Source organism: Corvus moneduloides, chromosome 22 (genome assembly GCF_009650955.1).
Source record: "Corvus moneduloides isolate bCorMon1 chromosome 22, bCorMon1.pri, whole genome shotgun sequence".
Taxonomy (NCBI): domain Eukaryota; kingdom Metazoa; phylum Chordata; class Aves; order Passeriformes; family Corvidae; genus Corvus; species Corvus moneduloides.
This window is the reverse complement of record NC_045497.1, coordinates 5,094,833-5,113,892: the sequence shown is the minus strand read 5'-3', so window position 1 is coordinate 5,113,892 and position 19,060 is coordinate 5,094,833. Positions and strand designations below refer to the sequence as shown.

The window sequence follows — 19,060 nt, the reverse complement described above, 5'->3', positions numbered from 1 at the left end:
GAGGGGGCCGAGGCTGGTTATCGCCGCGAAGGACGTGCCGGCTCAGACGCGTGTGGTTAGTCCCCGGGGCCCAGCAGTGCAGCCGGTGCCTCTCGGAGTGGGTAAGTGGAGTCATGGGGGTTGCTGAGCGGGGCCTGGGCCGTGGGCGAGGGGCTTCTCGCTCCCACTACCGCATCCCGGGACACCGGCCGGTGCTTGGATGGCAGCACTGGGGAGGGAAGACTACCTGTATGTGCCTGTTGATCTCACAGGCGTCATGCGACAGCAGCGATGGTTTGTTTGGTTTGTAACGCTGAGAGCAGTGTTTAGGAAAAACCTGCTTTTAAGGCACTTGAAGTGTGATCTCGGAGTAAACACTAGCCCTTACGTGGAATATGAAATGGGTCAGCCTTGGTCTGCAGGGATGGGGAAATAAGCACTCTGTGCAGCGCATATGTGCTTATTATGGGTCTGGCGTTGTTACCATATTGCTGAAATGGCATTTGCTTGAAAGAGCTTGATTTACTTTTCATGAACTGTGCTATTTACTTCCTTTTGCTTGTAACAACAGAAATAACTTGATCATCTTAATTTTTATTTGCTTAATTGAATTTGTTTCAGGTTTTAATGCATTGGTGTGTTGCTGCAAAGTGTGTATATAGTAAGCATGCATTGAAAGTTTTAGTTGGAATTATAAAAACTAATATAAAATCCATTGGTCATGGATTTTGCAGTTCATAAAATGTGCAGTTTGCCTTGAGTATCTCTTTTGGCCTCAGAAGAAGTTCTAAGAAGATCTTCATAAAGTCGTGTTGTGAGTGAGATTAACCCTACTGCTTAAAAGAGGTTATGTTAAAGTCCTGAGCAGCAATTTCAGAAGGCACACAAACATGATTTTGAAAGGATGCTTTTTCTTCCAGATCTCAATGAGACTGAAATTAGGAATGGGTGAGGTGAAGGACACCACCTGAAATAACCATGGTGATGTGTTGAGAACCTGGTACCTAGCACAAAGAACTGAAATGGAGAGCTAAAAAAAAAATCACAAGTTATCAAAAAAAATAGATTATTATCAAGAAAATAGATTATGTCCAGATTATTGAGCATAAGGTAGTCCAGAGCCAGGTTTTGGGTGTTCACAGAGCAAAACAGCACTGATAAACACGGTGGGTTTATGTCGTTTTGCAATTTAAATCACCCTTTTGTGACACATTACTTGTCGATTGGGTATTTCTGGGATGCAAGGAGTGCACTGCATTTTGTGGTTATACTTCATGCAGTGATAGGCACTCTAAGGAAGGCAGCTGTGCTTTGTCTGTTCACTCTGTAGTTGCCAACTTCAACTTGTCTGGAAAAAATAATGGGATCTTTCTGTTCACGGCACCCTCGGAGATATATGAAAGGCAGTAACAGCAGTTTCCAGGGATAATTGCAACACTGCCTGACTGTCTCCTGCTGCTTTAGGAACTGTGTTTGCTCCCCAGATTGTGGTGATTACTGAAGGAGTTTGCATGTGAGAGGGAAAAACGAGCTGTTACAAACGGAAAACAGCCTCAAATGCTCTCTTAGAAGAGAATGAGATAAACACAGCTTGGAAACAGAGTGCAATTTGACAGGAGGCTTTCTGGGATTAGAGTGTGTTTGAAAAAGACAATGGGCATTGATTTCATAGGCCGCTGCTGTCTCTTCTCAAATTGATCTGGGGGTTTTAAGATGATAGAGATGTGTGTGTCTTTATACAATACCATTTTCATTTTTTAAAAGAGGTGGAAAAGAATTGTGGTTAGAATGACAGTGATTGACAACTTGCTTTTAAAATCTGAGGGAATGGAAGCACAGTCCTCTCAAATTGCACTTACCTGTTAGCAGCAACTTAAGAATCCATTCTCAGCATGAGTGTTATATGTATAACCATCAGACTTAGTGGCTAGATTGCAAATTAGGTCTCCCAGCGATGCTGTAAATCTTCCAGATTAGGGGACAGTCTGGCTTCTCTGGATATGTAAACGTGGTTTCATCCTTTAGTGCAGACAAGAAGAAATAAGTCTGTGTAGCCTTGAACCTTTGCAGGGCTGTAGCATGTGAACAAATTTTCACTTGTAAAGCAGTTAAAGAGAATTTCAAGTCAAGGCCCTACCTTTCCCACAAGCCCTGAAGAAAATATGAATGTGGAGGAGATCTGAGTTGGATTTCCCGTAAATGATGAGGGGTAAGCATTGTACTCCAGCTGGAATCATGTTGCTCTGACTTCTGTGAAAATTTTTTTTTAGGCCTGTTGTTGGTTGGTGTCATGTAGATCTGGATATAGAACATCCAGGAAAAGCTGCTACATACTACCTTGTCTTGGCAGCAGGATAATTCAGCCTTGCTAGCAACAAATTCTTTCTGAGGCTGCAGGTGTATAATGCTGGAAGTCTTTGTTTTCCAGGTTTTTTGTTGAGAACTGAATCAGTCCCTTTCAATCATTCCTGCTCTGCCAGATGTGATTGTCTGCTGAAAAACAGGAAGAGAATAGTGTCCATAACACTTTCAGGACTGAGGCTGGTGGATCAGAGACAAGAAATTCACAAGGGAGGTACCCAAAGGCTTTAGCAAACTAGGCGAGATAGGAAGTACACATGGTGTTTTGCTTATATTTCTTCTTCTTTTTCTTCAGAGCAAAGAAACATTCAGAAGAACATGAATTTCAGTCTGTATTTGGGCACTAGAAGTCGAGTAGACATTTCTCATCCCTGGCCTGAGGTTGCAGCATTCGGTGTAAGCCCAGAGACAGCAGCACAGGGCTAGCTGTGTACCACACCTCTGTCAGATGGGAAGAGACCCCTGTCTGAGACAGACTAATCTCTCCTGCCCTTCTCAGCTGTTCCTGGACACTGCCAGCCAGTTCTCCAGTTCCTGTTTGCTGCAGCAGAATAGTCTGTGCCCTAGGCTGCAGCAGCACAGGTCTAAGTGTGTGGCTCATAGAGTCCCCCATCTTGCTTTGTCAGTGCTCTCTGCTGTGAATCTCCCCCAGAGACCTTGCACCTTGAGGTTTGTGGTTTAGAAGGGAGAAGGAGTGAGAGTATTGACTTTCCTCAACAACACCATCAGGAAGCAAAGGCAGTTGGTAGCTGCTCCATACACACTGTTCACCATCACTATTCAGAAAGAAGAAACAAGAATTGTGACTATCCAGTAGAAAACAAACAGCATCAGCTTTATGCTGCTTCTTGTATGGATCCTGTGAACCCTTTACTGGTCAATGCATGTTTGTCATCTCATGCTGCAGATTCCCCTCTTAGGCATGAATTAGTGGTGGGTCCTTCTTTAAGGAGCTCAAGTGAAAGTGTGAACACCTGTGACAGTTCAGCCCTGACCCTGGGGAATCTTGATCCATCTAGTTTGGAGTCTTTTCAGTCTCTTTTGCAATCCTCATGGATTTCTGCTAGCTTGTACTGTTCACTCCAGAGGCTTAAGCAAGAAAGTGCATTGATGGGGATACGGGGCTCCCTCCCTCTGGAGCCCGAGTCTTCTCCAGTCATTGGTCATTCAGGCTTTGCTCCTGATGATTTAGGTCCCAGTATCCTGACCATGGGAGAACAGCTAGCTGCAGTAAAAACCAGTGCTGATCAGGCAAGATTGAAATGGGGTGTCCCATTTGCTAAAGTTTGGAGCCTTAGTGCAGTGACAAGGGACTTCAGTCGTGCTGAGCCTCTCTCTGTCTCTCACAGATATGGATACATTGGCTCAAACACATGGAGAACCAAAATTTCAGGTGGCATCCAACCACAAACCTTTGCTTCTGGAGTGGGCTCTGGCAGGCTAGTGGACACAGAAGCAGATTCCTCCTTCAGTTGTTCCCCTTTCTTCAGATGCCAGTCCCTCATAAAGCCGTCTCTGGAAACTGGCAGTCTTTATGTTCACAGAAAAAGTAATTCTCCCAGAAGGGTTATTAAAGGAGAAGAGACATCTAATGGAGCGTCTCCATGTGTTGAGTCTTGGAAGAAAGACCTTCCAGCCAGTCTCTATGCAGAGGGTCTGCAGGTGTTACTGGAGACAGATTTGGGAGGGGCTCAGATGAATGTTGGTTTAGGCATTTGTGGGACTCCTACGGAAGTGTGTGTGAGCATCGCTTCTCCTCCTGGAGATAAAGAGTTTAGACCAGGCCAGCAGCTTAGTGTTAAAACTGTAGAAGTCAACAACTCTTGTGTTAAGTGCAGCAAAGAGTCAGAAGAGGTGTGTGACTCCAGACCACAAGCAGCCAGAAGAACGGCTGCAGTGGGCAGCAGCCAGTCCAGTCCTTTGGATACGCCGGCTGAAGAAGGTTTTAATGAACATTCTGATGTAGATTGTATGAACATGAGCAGAAAAGGAAGGAGAAACAAATACTCCTACCAAAGCAGCTGGAGGAATTTGGAAGCTGATGGCAATCTCGAGCAGTCTGAAGAATGTTCTGTAGAGAGGAATGCCAAAGAGCCACGGTGCTGTGAAGAAGGGAGCCAGACACAGAAAACTGTGCCCAGAGAGGTGAGGGTGTGCTCACTGTGAAGCATCCTTGTTCACAGGTATTACTTGTGCTTGTTTCTGCCACTTGCTAGAGGTGCAGAGTTGAGGTACAAGTGATGGGGATGCTTGTCCTATAGTTTTATCTTGTCACTGAATGGCCAGATCTCGTCTCTTACAGTCCTGCTTCAGCCCAGTGTATGCATCTTTCCATCTCACATGCTTCTTCCTAAAGACCAGCTTGTCAACTTGGTTGTTTTTGGGAATGTAAACACCTTTTTATATTCTCTGATCTGCATGCCAAGGGAAAGCATTAAACTGGTTTTTACTCTGTGCATTGTTGCAGGGCCCTGAGATTTCAGGCTTTTTGTGCTTTTTCATGACTGAAGTATGTAAGAATATTCACAGAGCAATGGTGTGGGAGCAGTATCCAAGGCATCTGACATAATACGCGACCTTGAGGCAGCCCTGCTCCATCCAAAATGATGTGTGCCACAAAGACAAATTCTTCAATAGAGTGGAGCAGTGTGAATAATTGTGAACTACTGTCTTTTGTCTGTTTGCAGATCTCAAAGAACAGCTTCTGGTCATTGAAGGTGAATGAGCAAAGGTAAAAAGACTCTGTGTTTGAGTGTGCTGGTAGTTAACAGAGGAGCACTTCTGGAAAGTGGCTAAGGAGCCATGTCCCTGGGAACATTTGGGTTTAGGACTTAGCCTACGTTAATCTGCCGTGGTTGGCAGAGGGGCTGCATCCGCTTTTTTTCAAGGGGTTGCCATTTAGAATGAAGCATGATCTAAAAAATAATTTCTGTATCTTTTCAATTCTATCTTCTAAATTCAGCCTTCGTTGTTGCTAGCAATGAAGAAGTGTTGGTACCATCAATGCTACTGTTCAGTACAGCAAATTCCAGTGTGCTCACTGCACAGATAGTGAAAATCAAGAGCTAGACTTATCTATGAGGTGGAATTCAAATTTGTGGATAAGATGTGAATGAGGTTGTTACCAGTTTAGCAACAGTGATTCCTTAATTTGGTGTGAGATTGCATGTTTTCCATTCTTTAGAGAGAATGATTTGAAATAACCTCTTTACAATGTGATGGCTGAACTCTGATTGCCACCTCCTGGCTGGTTTAACTTTCCTTTCTGTTAACTGGAACTCACCTCTGCTTTTTGTTTTTAAGTTTCCAGCACTTGTGTGACAGACAAATCCTAACAAGGTGTTTTCAAGCCTGGAGGAGACATATCCTTTCCAAGAGGGCAGCCAGGAAGCTTTACAGACACCAGCTGCTTCAGAAGGGCCTAGGTGCTCTGCAGTGGGCTGTGCACCAGAGGAGGACACAATTGGAGGTGGGCCAGCAGAGACATGCTTCAAGTCTGCTAGCTGCCAGCTTCCAGAGGGTGAGCACTGGCTAGGGTCAGTGGTGCCGTGAGCTTTCTGCTGTGCACTCAGAGAAGGCACAAATCCTGTTTGGATAGGGAGGAGGAAGGGGTACCCTGTGTGAAATTCAGTGATGTAGACCCTGGTACCCATACTCTGTCTGCAGGTTGTTCTAATAGTGTGGTTTCTTCTTCAGTGGAAGGAAGCTGTGGCAAAACAAAGCAAGAAGGAAGCTCTGCAGCCTGAGCCTTACTCCTGTACCCAAAGTTCATCAGCAGGGATTTTTGGACTAGGAAGATCAGCAACTATGACAACCTCAGCTCGGCATCAGCTTACAACAGGATACTCAAAGGAAGCGGAGCAGGCTCGTAGGTAAGCATAGAGTGTTCTCTTTCTGTTATCTTGGACGAGGGGAGGTTCACAAACACAGGGAAATCTTTTTTCAAATGATAGCAGACTTGTTTCCATGTCCTTGGATGCGTTGCTGTGGATAAACACTGCAAGAATTAATAGTTTAGTGTTAAAAACCAAACAGTCCTATTTCAGAGCTTCTGTGCACCAGCGTTTGCAGTCTGATTTGAGTGTCTGACAGAAATACTCCTGTACTAATTCTTGGCTTCAGCTATCACCTGCATATGTGATACTGGTGTAAATGAGGTTGGAATGAGGCAATACTGCAGTCTCTAGTAGTAGTTTGACAGTAGAGGTGTCAAAAGCCTTTTGTTGAGCCTTCTGATTCTGAAGGCAGAAGAACAAGTTGAGACAAAAAGAGAGAGGAAAGCCCTGGATTCTGTTCTGAGTGCCTCTTGGGACAGCTGGATGTAAGGCATGCTTGTGGCTCTTTCAGGATGGAGGGAGAACTGTGGACACAGCTTCGTCATAGGCAGAGAGGAGAGGAGTTCTGCTGGAGAGCTGAAGCAATCAGAGACATCAGACGGCTGGCTGGTAAGCACACATTCCATAGCCTTGGAACAGCTTGGAGATAATTGCTGTTTCATCAGTTTTTTTGGTTTGTGTCTAGTTGTTGTTTTGAGCTCTTTCAGAACGTGATCGTGCAAGTAGCTGGGCTAGTATCTGTGATGGTGAGAGGATGGCCACTCACCATGTCATACACCTTTTGCCTTATTCCTTGTATGAATTAAGCTGCAGCATGTGTTGCTCCAGCAACGTGAGCTGCCTTCCTTAAGTGTCCTTTCTCTGGCAGCTTGGAGTTAAGCTAGGGAATGTTTGCTGTGTGACACTAAGTTGTTTGAAGTTCTATTATTTCTCTTCCTGTCAATCTCTTCCTGCCCTGCGACACAGTAGCTTTCAGACTGTGGTGCCTGCAGAAGGAGCTGCTGAGCAAAGAGGAAGCCAGGCTTTTGAAAGCCCGTGCTCTGCTAGAAAAGAAGAAGCTACAAAACATTTTCTGGTTGTGGCATTCCCAAAGCTTGGAAATGAAACAGATTCTAACACTGACAACTCAAATCCAAAGACACTTGGTCTCCCGGTGAGTTGATGAGGTCTGTTTCTCATGTGAAAAGTATGTTCGCTGTGAACAAGGAATAACAGAGCCAACCCAGACAGTAATAGTTGTTCCGTCTTAAAGCCATCTATCCTTTTGTTTTAAGAATTAGTAAAGATTAAAGTAGGGGTAGAAACATGAAAAGGAACTCCTGTGGCCAGAGATGTTACGACTTGCCTCCTGTGCACTGCCAAAAATTTCTTGTCCTGACTTCTGATGTCCTGAAAGGCCAAACCCGAGACCAGTCACTGTGCTGCTGTGCTCTAAGCATGACAGTGGCTTGTTACTGAAATAAAGGAACAGAAGCTCAGGGGACAGCTTCTGTCTGTCTTTCCTGAACTAAACCCAGCCTCAGGAAGACACATAAGCTTGTATAAGTGTTTTTCAGCATTTTCTTTTTATATTCTCAGGTGCTTCAGTACATGGAAGGAGACTGTTGAGCAGAAGGCACTTGACAGGAGCAACCTGGCTTATCTCAGAGCAGCATCACTGAGGAAGCACTTCCAGCAGTGGGTTGTGATGCTGCAGACCAGAGGAGGTGATAAGCAGGCAGTGGTGAACCTCTTCCTCCTACAATGGAGGCGGCATTATGGTGAGCAGCTTGGGGTTTGTGCAGAATCTAAACTTTGGAGGTGCTTAGGCTCCTTCTTCTCTTCTTCTACACTGAAAACAGCCTGAAAACAGAGGGGCTCAGATGATACAGGATATGAACAAACCAGAGTGGGCTAGTTCTGGGCATGTCAGTGAAGCTAAAGGGAGATTTGTTGCTCTGCTTCATAAACCAAACAGAAACTCTTAAACCTTGCTGAAAAGAAGCAGTTTGAGGGTTGGGATGGGCTGAGTTGGAATGCCTGGAGACAAACGATCTCTTGTTCCTTTATGTAACTGGTTCAGGAGCAGTTATAAGCTCAGTAGCTGACAAGACTGTGACAAAGAGGCATGAAGATCAGACATCATGGACTGGAGAGAGACAGTTTCTGGAGAAAACAGTCTACTCTTTTGATGACTTCCGCCAAAAACTGAAGCTGCAGAGAGTGTATCTGCTGTGGAAAACAAGGCTGTGTGAGCATCACAAAGCTGAGTGAGTGCAGAAGAGCCAGTCACTGGAGCCCTGGCCCCATTAGTAGTGTCCACTTGACTTTCTGAACCTTTTGCAAGAACCGCTTTTACCCCATCTATTGTCCATCATGTCTGTGCTAGTCACCCCCTCTGGTGTTCTTCTTCTGTCACTTTACTGTCTCAGTATCTTCTGTCTCAGTTCTTTCTCTCAGACTTTGGAGCAGTGTAAACTCAGAAAAACTCTGAAATTATGGCACCAAAAGTATCTCATGCTGAAGACAATTGAACAATGTTCTGAGCAGTTGCATAGATCTGTCTATGAGGAACCTCTTGCCATGCTGCCTTCTGAGGACCTCTCAACATCATCTGGCTTTGGCAGCAGTGCACCAGCTACTCTGACCTCTCAAAGCTCACTGGAAAAGGTGAGAAAATCTTGATACACCCAGACTGCTCTGAGATATTAAATTGCTGGGATTTTTCAGGGGAAAATTTCTGCTTCAACATGATACTGTCATCAGCAAACTGTGCTTTAAACTTAGTGCTGAAGAGCACTGAATCTGTGGGGTCCTGAAGCTGAAATGTAATCTGAAAGTGTAAAGTCAATGCTCTCTGTGCCTTTTCTGGTTCATCAGTTAGAGATGTGGGAAGGTGCTGAGCTAGTGAGGTTCCCTTGTACACTTGCTTCTGTTTGTGGCTGCAAGGTGGAAGGGATGAGATATAAAGAGCTTCCTCACTGAGACAGTGCATATGCCCATTTCCCCTTCTCTCAGTATAGAAATACATGTATTTCTGCATTCAATATGGAAATTAGTAGTATAGAAATAACTTTCCCATCACTTAATGTTCGCACTCTAGAGGTGTCCTTGCTAGCCTGCAGTTCCTTTGGATGCATTCTGGATTTGCCTGAATCCTTGATGAAAAAGGGCGTAAATTGCATGGTCCAAACTGTTAGCTGAGTGCTTGCACTGTGAGAACACTCACCTCACAGCGTGTTCCTCCCTTCATACCTGCAGGAATGCAGTCTTAGTGACAGCAGCCAGCACGGCTTCTCCTCCCTTCTGACTGCTGAGGACGTCACACACATGTTGTGTCACAGTTCTTTCCTGCAATTCCACCAGTGCACAGAGCTGCCAGCTGAGCTGGGTGGGGAGCTGTGCTTGCAGACCTCCTTCCCTGGATCTGGGTGAGTTGGAGACTGGTTTTTTGGGATGCTGGTAGGAGCGACCCCTTGTTTGGACTGTCTGAATCCCTTGCCTCTGGATAATCCCTCATGTCATTTCACACCATCCTTCCAGGAGACTTTATCTTCTTCTTTCTTTCCCTCCTCACCCGACGCTTTCGTCTTGCAGAAGAAATTGGTTTGTGGGGAGTCAGTTCCAGTCTTTGGTGTTGCAGAGTCCAGATAATAATTCCCAGCCTCTCACCAGTTACTCTGCATGGGAAGAGGTGAGGCTCGAAAGTGTTGTGTAAAATGTAAATATACAAGTGTTTTCTGCATAGCCAAGTTTAGCAAAGAGCCTTTGGGTTTCCATATCAGCATATGGAAGGTCTCACTGCTGTTTTGTCTTTTTTGTTCTCTCTCAGACAGAAGAGTTGGGAGATTGAAACTTTTCTCAGGGTAACTCTTCCCTACCATTTGTCATCTGAGTGGAAGTGGGGCAGGTGTCAAGGATTTAAAAGGGATGTGTTAGAGCCTCATGTCTGGGTGTTCATGTGGGGTTTGTGGGTTAGCAACAGAGCCGAGCAATCACAGAAGTCCCAGTGGCAAGGAGAGGCAGCTGAGCTATGTGGAGTAACTGTGATATAACAGCAGTTCAAGGCCCTTTTTGGCCTTTCTGGATTACAGGGCTGCAGTTCTGACAAGAAGGTGAGGAGTTGTTGGCAGCAAGAAGAGAAATACTGCCTGCAAAGGTGCTTCATTGTCTGGTCAGCTCGAACTCGACATCATGTAAAGGCCCAGCAGTACTGCAGGCGCATTCGGCTGTCTCGGTAGGGATTGTGCTTTCCATAAGTTTCCTAAAGCTCTCTGTTTCGAAAGCTTTACACTTGCTTTAATAAAAAAAAGGAAAAAATTCTTCCTCTAGCTATCTTTTTGTGTCTTCAGTGGGAGTTTTGCAGCCCATTATTTTGGGGTTTTTCCAGCTTCAAAATGACTATGTCAGAACACAGTAATTTCTGGTTTGATGGGATGCCTCACAAATTAGAGCAAGCCCAGCTCTGCTGATAACAAGTCCCGGTAACTTCCTGTCCACTGAACTGGCCTTGCTCTCTACTGATTCCAAAGATGAAGAGCACAACAGCCTTGGCACAGCCAGGACAGAACACCTTACTCCCAACAGCTTGTCCTGTCCATCATTTCTCCTGACATTTAAAGGGGAAAGGATGTTAACAGATCAGATGTGTTTCCAAAACTCCCTCGCATATATGTTTGTTGTTAAATTTTCCGCTACCAGGGTGTGTATCTCTGTGAGTTGTTCCTACAGTCAGTGCAGTGACCTTTGTCCTTCTCAGAGCCTTTCTCAGCTGGCACCACTGGGTCATGGAAAATAAGAACCAAAAAGCAGCAGCAGCCCTAAAACATGGAGTTCATTGTTTGCAGATGGCTTTCAGCCTGTGGAAAAGGAGACTGGCCCAGAAAGTGGAAGTCGACCAGAGATTCAGGTGTCATGTTCACCAGATGACTGCTGATGCTCTGTGGCGTTGGCATTCTTGCTGGCAAAGTGAGTTACCCCATCCCACTGCATCGCTTGTGTCTGTAGAAGAGGGAAGCTCTGGGAATGGTTGGGATGAAGAAAGTCACACTTTTGGCTGTGATTATATGCAGTGCTCTTCTGGAAAGGCACATAACTACTCCAGGAGTCAGTAGGTGCATGTGTGACTGCATTCTTCTGGCTATCAGCAGGACCCATGCCCTACTGTTTTGTAGTGCTTTATATTAGGGAAGATGCTCCTTTGGCACTTCTCTCTGCACTACCAAAAGAGTGTTCAAGCAGTGTATTTTAGCAGCTGGGGAGTTAAATGGAGTTCCATACAGCATTCCAAGTTTGAACACTTCTCCTCAGACCAAGCAGTCAGGTTTTGCTTCAGCGGAAACAGGGTGTATCTTTTGGGGTGGCTTAAACTTAGTCCTGATCCCTCAAGGAATTCCATATGCTCTTAAGTACTTAGGCTGTGCCAGGGAAGAAAAACTCCCAATTTTTAATGGAAAACTGCCTTGCAGATAAGAGTGGAAGTGATCTATGATCTCTTGCAGGGAAAATTTCAAAGAAGGTCTGACTGCCTTGCAGGCAAAAAACTACAAGGTGAATTGAAAAGTCTCTTTAGCTGGTAAAGAGAGGACAGGGAATCTTAGCAAGTTTGGTCCCATTTGGTGTTTGCAGGAGATGTATTCTTTGCTCTTGTCTGGACTCTGCAATGGAGACAGTCATTGGGCTGAGCTCAGGAAGGTGTGTTCTCTCCCAGGGAAGCGTGTTCTGAGAGAACTGCAGCAGCGATGGGCTCGGCACAGCTGCCAGGAGAAGAAGAGGCTGGTCCTGCAGACATGGTATTACCAAACAAGGAAGCAGAAATATGCTGTTTTATTCTGGGAACGTTTTCTCCTGCACAGGTTTGTTTCTTGCTCTCAAAGCATTGCTAAAGGAAGCTCTGCTTGAAGAACAATTTACGTAGTAGTATCCACTGTATTCAGAGCAGAGCTTGGGTTTGAAAGTGTGCATAGCTGATATGTAAATGGAGCTTCTGTAGGAGCGCTTCTCTGAGGATGTGTCTATTTTAAGGGATCTCTTACTTATAGCCTCACACCCCACCTCATTTTTGTCTTTCAAAAATTCTTTTCTTTCCAGAACTTGTATTCAGTCTTAGTTGTGCAGGGTGGTATTTGTACACTAAGTGAGGGAGAGATGCAAACAAATTTGTGTAGTTTAAAAGTTGAAAGCCTCATTTCACTTAGTATTTGCTGGAAGGAATAGTGGGCAGAGGTCTTACAGAGATCTGATGTTTACGAATCTGAGTCTCTTAGGATTCTGGACGCAGTGTGTTGATTTTATTTAATGTGAAAAATTGAGTTCAGTTTGTTCCTGCGGCAAAGCAGTATAAAGCTTATGAAGGGAGAACCATGATATTCAACTCATCTTGGTGTTATTACAGTATAGGTGAAGCTGTAGTCTGTCTTTGAATCTTATGTTGCAGATCCTGAAAACACAAGAATTAATTGTGTTCAGTGGCTTTCTCATTGAAAACAGTTTTGTTTGTAGTTTATGTTGTATGAGACCAGTGCCTGCCTGAAGTGCAGAGAAGTGTCCAGCTGTAGTGAACCAGGATTGTTGAGGTGTTTCTTTGAAATAATTCAGGAGGATAAGAATGAATAAGATTATTTATGCCAAGGGTTCATTTGAGGCATGAGAAGTGCAGGTTTGGCCCTAGCAGGTTTTCTTTGGAACTGCAGGTTCAGACTGAGAGGACACAAAGATCTGCAGAGGAAAGAGCAACTAAAAACCCATTAAAACTTTGGTGGCTGTGATGTTTAAACTCTGCACTTATGCCACCCAATTGCATTTTCCTCTGCAAATCCATCTGTGTGGCTCCCTCGTGGGAATTGTATTTGGGAGAAGCCCATAATGTTGCTCCTTGCTGTTGAGTCTGTCTCCCCATTAATCTTCCTTCTGAGTCTCCTTTGATGAGAGAGTGCTTCTAATTTCTCACCTGTATATGGTACAGGCCCTGTCTCTTCTGAGGGGGGCATTTTTCATGCTAGGATAACCTGCAATAGCTTCTCTTGATCTTCCAAAAAGCCTGCCAGGCACAGGATATTTACACCTCTGCCTTATGCTGCAGTGGGGTGATTTGCATAATGAAGGTCCAAATGGAACAAGGAACCAAAAGGATAAGCCAGGAGTTAAAAGCAGATTGGATTCTCTGGTTGCAGAGGAAGACTGGCTTCTGGTGCATCAGCCTGCAAGATACAGAGGGATTATTGTGGGTGCAGATTTACAGTGCTGGTAATAGTAACTCCTGAAGTTGTTGATTTTTTGGAATAAAATTGTCTCCATAAAGATTCTAGTTGTACATCCCACATACATAGGGCCTTACAGGGCCTTAGTTTGTGACAGCCAAGAAACAAAATCTGAATCTTGACAACAAGCTGCTGTCATAAATGCTGCAAGCAGACTTAAGGAATCTGCTGGGTTCTATGCTGAAGGAGATTTTAGCAGTTTTGTTTTCAACCCATAATGAAAAAGCCTTCATCAAACACCATCTTTCAGGTCAGCTGCTAGCACAGAAATAGATTGAAGACTGACTAATTAAATTCTGGGTTTTGTTTGGTTTTTTTTTTGAGGGATCCAGTATGTGTAGTGGCAAGGCAGGCTAGGAAAAGCATTTGTTTTGTAGGCAAAGGAAAAGCACAGTGTAAGATTGGATTCAGTTTGCAGACGCCTTTGAAGAGGAGGAAGTGCTAAAATGGCCAGAGGGAAGCAGACATTCTCTTGGGGTTTGAGTAGGTGTGAGGTAGCAGTGCTGGGAACCTAAAGTAAAATGATGGCAGGTTTTCAGCAGAAAGACACTGTAGTTGAAGAGTCTGAACTTGCACCTCCCAAAGATAAGGCACTGGAAAAATAAGTGGCATAGGGAACAATGCATAAATCTTCATTGCAGAAGGAATAATAGGAACAGGCTTTTTTCTTGTTGAATGCTCTTTGGCTTGCTTTGATCATTTATGTGGGACACTGCGGGGCAGGGGAGAAGGTGGAATTTGGTCTGACATGGAATTGTGACTTTAGGCATCTGTGTCTTTTCTGCGCTTTTAACTGCTTTTCAGGTGCCTTGTCACTTGGGCCCAGGTCACTGCATGTAGACTGAGGCAGCATGAAGCTCTCTCTTATTTTAAAAGAGTCAGAGAGCACCGTCTCCTTGTTGTGAGCTTTACTAAGTGGAGGGACAAACTCTTGAGAGCTGAAAAACGGGTGCCAGGAGGGAGAAACCACAAGTGGCAGGAGCCCTCTCCAGGTAAAGCCTGTCACCGCTGGCGAGTGGCTGCAAGAGGACAGCAAGCCCTGCGCCTGGGATCTGTGACTACTGTCAAACAAGTAAGAGAAGATAAAGTTCCCTATGAGACAGTTACTATTAACTGTCTGTTCCCTCATGAAGACTCAGTGAGTCATGAGGCACTGAGATAGTGTGACAAGGCTTGTATAAAAACCCGTTCTGATTTGTGGTGACTGCTTAGTCCCTGCTGTGAACTTCTTCACAGACTGCGCACACAACTTCATCACCATAATCTGGCACTGATTGCAGCAACCATATGGAGTACAGCAATAAGGAAGGGAGACATTTTGACCAGAGAGATGAGAGCACTCCTTCCTCTCTGCTCTAAGATGAGATGGGATAATCACTGTCCCTGCAGAGCAGAGTGAGCTGTCAGAGTTGCAGCTTTTTTCAAAAGACTCACAGCTAGCAAACTACAAAGAGGTCGATTGATTTGGAAGGGCTGAGTCAGTCCTGCTGGGATCTCATCTGTGCAGTTTCCAGCCTGGGGTCTAGCACATTAAGCTACCTGCAGAGTTGTGAGCCTGTCTCTCTAAGACTGGTTTGTGTGAGTGCTGTGTGCATTGTGTTTACTCTTGGCTGCAGCTGTGTTATTTCTGTTTGCAGGCGTGCAACTACTGGACCAGAGCAGCCGCCTTTTCCCAATGCTTACGGCAGTGCAATACCCTCATAGGTTTTAGGAAAAGCAGGAAGATGTCTCTCTCTCGGTCCACGAGTAAGATGATTTTCCCTCCTCTCTTCCTTTCACAGGGCCATGTGGGGAGTGTGAGTGAGGAAGGAAGGGGATTAGTGTTTACCAGCTAAATGACTGGGATTCCTCTGTGGACTAGGAGCTGTGGGTTTCTTCTGTGTTCAGGAGTCAAAGGACTAAGGCCTCATGGCAGCTTTGATCTCTCCCTCTCTAGCTCCAAGGTTAGCTCCTGTGTCATTCCTCTTTTGTTTCTTAGAAAGCAGAAGAGGCAGAGAAGATTCAGCACCAACTGGACTTTTTCCCAGTACCATTCAGCGCTGGCTGGTGATCTACAGGAACCAAAACAGGGCTGAAAGGCTGCTGGAGAGACGTGATGTGGTAGGACCCTCTCGTGCACATGCAAGGATCCAGGAGAACACAGCAGAGGTGGACTTGGAGGAGTGGGATAAGAAGTGGCTTGGGTAAGTGGAGTGGAGGGCTCTGGGCTTCCTCTTGCTGATACCATCAGGGAAGGGCTCCATTGTATGACTGGTAAAGCTTATTTGCCTCCTTTGCCTGCAGGAGGAAATACCTGAGGTGGTGGCATCACACAGTGGTACTGCACCAATGCCAGCATGACAGGAGACTGCTCTGTCTGGCAAGGGGATGGCATCAGTGGAGGGAAGCTAGCAGGGTGGTGATACTGGCTCAGGTGTTGGTGAGTGTCTGGTGCCACTGGGGTGGCAGTGATGGGTGTTACTGGGCAAGCCTGCTCTGCCTGTAGCCTCACATACATCCTGGGAGATGAGACCTGGTGTTGCTGCCTGCTCTGAGTTTCCCCTCCCAAAGACACTTGCTTCTGCCACGTGCTCTGAGCTCCTTTGTTCTAAGCAGGGGCAAAACCAAACGTAACTCAAACTCTTCAGCAGTGTCTGATTGGCCGGTCACCCCGGGTCCGCCCCCAGTCCTCCCCTGTCCCCTTCTCCTAATAAAAGAGATGATCGAGGAAGACCCCGCCCTCTCTTGGCTCAGCTATCTTCCTGTGAACGTCTCTTGTTGTCAGCTTCTTTTGAAAGCTTCTAACTGTGGGAAATTGAGCGAGTAGAGAGCTATATTTCTCCCTCTTTGCTTCTGCTGATGGTATTTGCTTTGCAGCTGATACAGGTACTGATTTTAGAGCTACTAAAGTGCTAGATTGCCCGTGCTACCTCTCTAGGCTGCTCGAGGCTTTCTAAGGCATTAAACCACTAGCCTAGCCAGTAAAAAGCTGAAAGATACCATCCACATTTGGCGCCCAACGTGCTCTCTCTGAGCCCCGGTTCTGAGAGACTTTTAGAGTGTCCCGGCAGCTGTGTCTGCTGGAGTTAGCTCTGCACGTCCTGCTGTGCCAGCTCTGTGTGGCGAGGTGTTACTTTTTGTGTAACATCGAGCCCAGAGCCTCAGCCTGTACCCTCCCCCACACCACGTGGCGAGGGAACGGCTGGAAAGCAGAAGACCCTTCTTGCATGTTTTTTTTCTCCGGACCTGCTTTCCTGTGGTAAATCCAGAATTCTGGTGAGTATTTCCCTGCTGGTTTAGGGGCTCCTGTGTTAAGCTGGTGCCAGTGCAATCTTTCTTTTCTCTCCTTTTTAACGATTTGGGGCTGAGGGTTTGTGGTGTTGCTTTCATAATGGGATCTGACGTTTCTGCACACCATAGAGAAATATACCACCAAGTTCAAAGCTACCTTTCTTGTACTGGGCATAAATACCCTAAAAATCTAGTTCAATCTTTTGTACGATGGCTTTTTCAGTACTTTCCTAACCTGACCTCCGAGGACATAAGATCTCCTGAATTTCGGGATAAGGTGGGGAGAAAACTCTCCTCTCCTAGGCGTGCAGGAGACGAAAGTTTCTGGTGCCACTGGGGTGGCAGTGATGGGTGTTACTGGGCAAGCCTGCTTCGCCTGTAGCCTCACATACATCCTGGGAGATGAGACCTTGGGGTTTCATAAGTACCAGTGTGCACCAGAAATCCTGGTTTGCTGCTGTGGCTAGTTTTTTCATTGTTCTTCCTAAATGCCAGCTTGACAGACTGGCATATCCACAGACACAGTTGTGCTTTGCCCTTACAGATGGGAAGCTGGAACAGGATTTGTCTAGATTGTCTGTAGACTGTGCAAAAGGTTCACAGGAATTACTATTATCTTTGTCCTCATCTGTGTTCTTGGTACATCCCACTGGTGTCCACAGTTTACCAAGAGCTGTCATTTGGCTTCCCCTTCTGCTTACACCCATATTCTGCCTGGTTCCTGGGCATTAGCTGTGTGAGATGTGCTCTAGCCCAGGTAACAAGATGATGCCTGTATAATGTGGGCATCTCCATAGTCACTGAGGAGCTGTGCTGGAGCACAATGGGACATTGTTCTCTCCCCAGGGTACTGGGACTTAATTAGCCACACTATCTGCAAGAGACAGTAGTTCAGCAAGAGCTCTGTTATTAGTCAGCTCTGTTTGTTACCAATGCAAAGTCATTTAAGAGGGACCCAGGAAAGCAACTGGAACAAGGTGGGACTGGAGGGAAGTGAGGTAATTTGCCTGTCAGAGCCCAATTAATCTGTGCGCTGCCTCTTTTCCGGGCAGGACCAGGAGCAGCTGATAGAAAAGGCCTGGAGGGTGTGGAGACGGAGATATTTGCAAAGCTGCGTGGTGCAGAAACTTTTGGAGGAGGAAGCCAAGAGCCTCCTGTCTCAGGTAAGCATTTATGACTGCTTCAATTCAGTGGACCTCAGTGGTACAAAAAGCACCCCAGATGGACAACTGGTGTTCCCTGTATCTCTCTCCCTGCACAATGCACTTGCTTATGGAGAATTAGGGAGAAGTTGAATACATCAAGGAATGGGACTTGCCAGTAAAAAAGGAAAAAAGCTTCCAGCTTTACATGGGTTCATCTATGGGTGTTTTTCAAAGCTTTGTGTCAGGAGTCAGTTCCCCTGACACGTGCCCCCTTCCCTGCTGTTATTAGTGATGTTAATCCTCTAATCCCCTGCCTCTTGAGACCCCACTCAGGGAAGAAACAGGCTCCACACTGGTGCAGGAGGACTGTGCTGATTTGCACCCAGGGGCAAGCAAATCACTATGAATTTCAGCGAGCAAAGCCTAGAACTCATATCCAGTGTGCTCCTCTGCCTGGCTCTGTAAGGGTCATGCAGGATTAGGTCCTCCTTTAAGGAGACAGGAGCAGGTACTGAAAATAGAGGGCAGAGGAAGCATTGGTCTTTCTTTTCTCACATTGATTTGTACTCTGCATGCCCCATACTGGCTCCAGGAAAGACAGGGAGGGGTTTTGAGTGAAGGGTTAGGGAGCTGGCAGAGCCCTTGCTAGAAGGAAAGCTGTATGTTTACGGGTTCTGTGAGAATGGCTGCAGCCCCCCAAGGGCAACTCAAGTGTTTGATTTGTCCACTTTCTTCTTTCAGGCCTTTGGAAGGTGGCAGCAGCTCACAGCATTCCAGTGCAAGGACAAAGGATCCTGCTGACTGGAGTAGGCCTGCCTGCAGCTGCTGCTCATTTCAGGACATGTGGAGGATACGGCTCCTGTCACAACAAAGAGCTGGTCCTGGGCCATCAAGAAAGAGAACACTCTGCTCTTACGGCAAAAACAGTGCTGCAGGCCAGAAGGATGACAGCCAAAGAACAACCAGGAAGAGATGGTACCTAGTGAAAGGTCCTCTTTAAAGGACTTGTATCCTACCTCCGTAGCAGCACAAATGGAGAAGTTACTCCCAGTTGTTGTGAGGTTGCATTCTCTTCTCCTCTGGACTCTGCTTTTGCTGGAGTTCTGATTAAAGGTCAAAAAAACACCTTATAGGCTTTTCTTTTACTCAGTGTTTTTTCCCTGGACAGGAGCTTGGTGTCAAGGGGGGAGTATGCAAATAGAGTCTTAGAGATGAGCAGGAGTTTATGGGT

General features: G+C 45.9%; 1 protein-coding gene across 1 annotated transcript; it reads left to right on the top strand.

Moving 5' to 3' along the window:
- The first annotated feature begins 3 nt into the window (after positions 1-3).
- Positions 4-18,959, top strand: C22H1orf167 (chromosome 22 C1orf167 homolog). Its single transcript, XM_032131653.1, has 20 exons — positions 4-101; positions 5,028-5,071; positions 5,644-5,860; positions 6,037-6,212; positions 6,688-6,785; positions 7,143-7,329; positions 7,755-7,936; positions 8,239-8,425; positions 8,603-8,825; positions 9,417-9,586; positions 9,699-9,849; positions 10,250-10,392; positions 10,915-11,123; positions 11,866-12,010; positions 14,219-14,486; positions 15,052-15,160; positions 15,393-15,597; positions 15,698-15,833; positions 17,737-17,847; positions 18,571-18,959. The coding sequence occupies exons 4-20, from the start codon at positions 6,148-6,150 to the stop codon at positions 18,628-18,630; spliced, it is 2,649 nt and encodes an 882-aa protein (XP_031987544.1). The 5' UTR covers positions 4-101; positions 5,028-5,071; positions 5,644-5,860; positions 6,037-6,147; the 3' UTR covers positions 18,631-18,959.
- Positions 18,960-19,060: the final 101 nt, after the last annotated feature.

Bases quoted from the DNA above. Each gene is read 5' to 3' on its own strand.
- C22H1orf167 (XM_032131653.1), top strand. From the start codon at position 6,148: ATGACAACCTCAGCTCGGCATCAGCTTACAACAGGATACTCAAAGGAA. The intron at 8,826-9,416 runs GTGAGAAAATCT...TCATACCTGCAG, and splicing joins CTCAAAGCTCACTGGAAAAG to GAATGCAGTCTTAGTGACAG. The intron at 12,011-14,218 runs GTTTGTTTCTTG...ACTGCTTTTCAG, and splicing joins GAACGTTTTCTCCTGCACAG to GTGCCTTGTCACTTGGGCCC.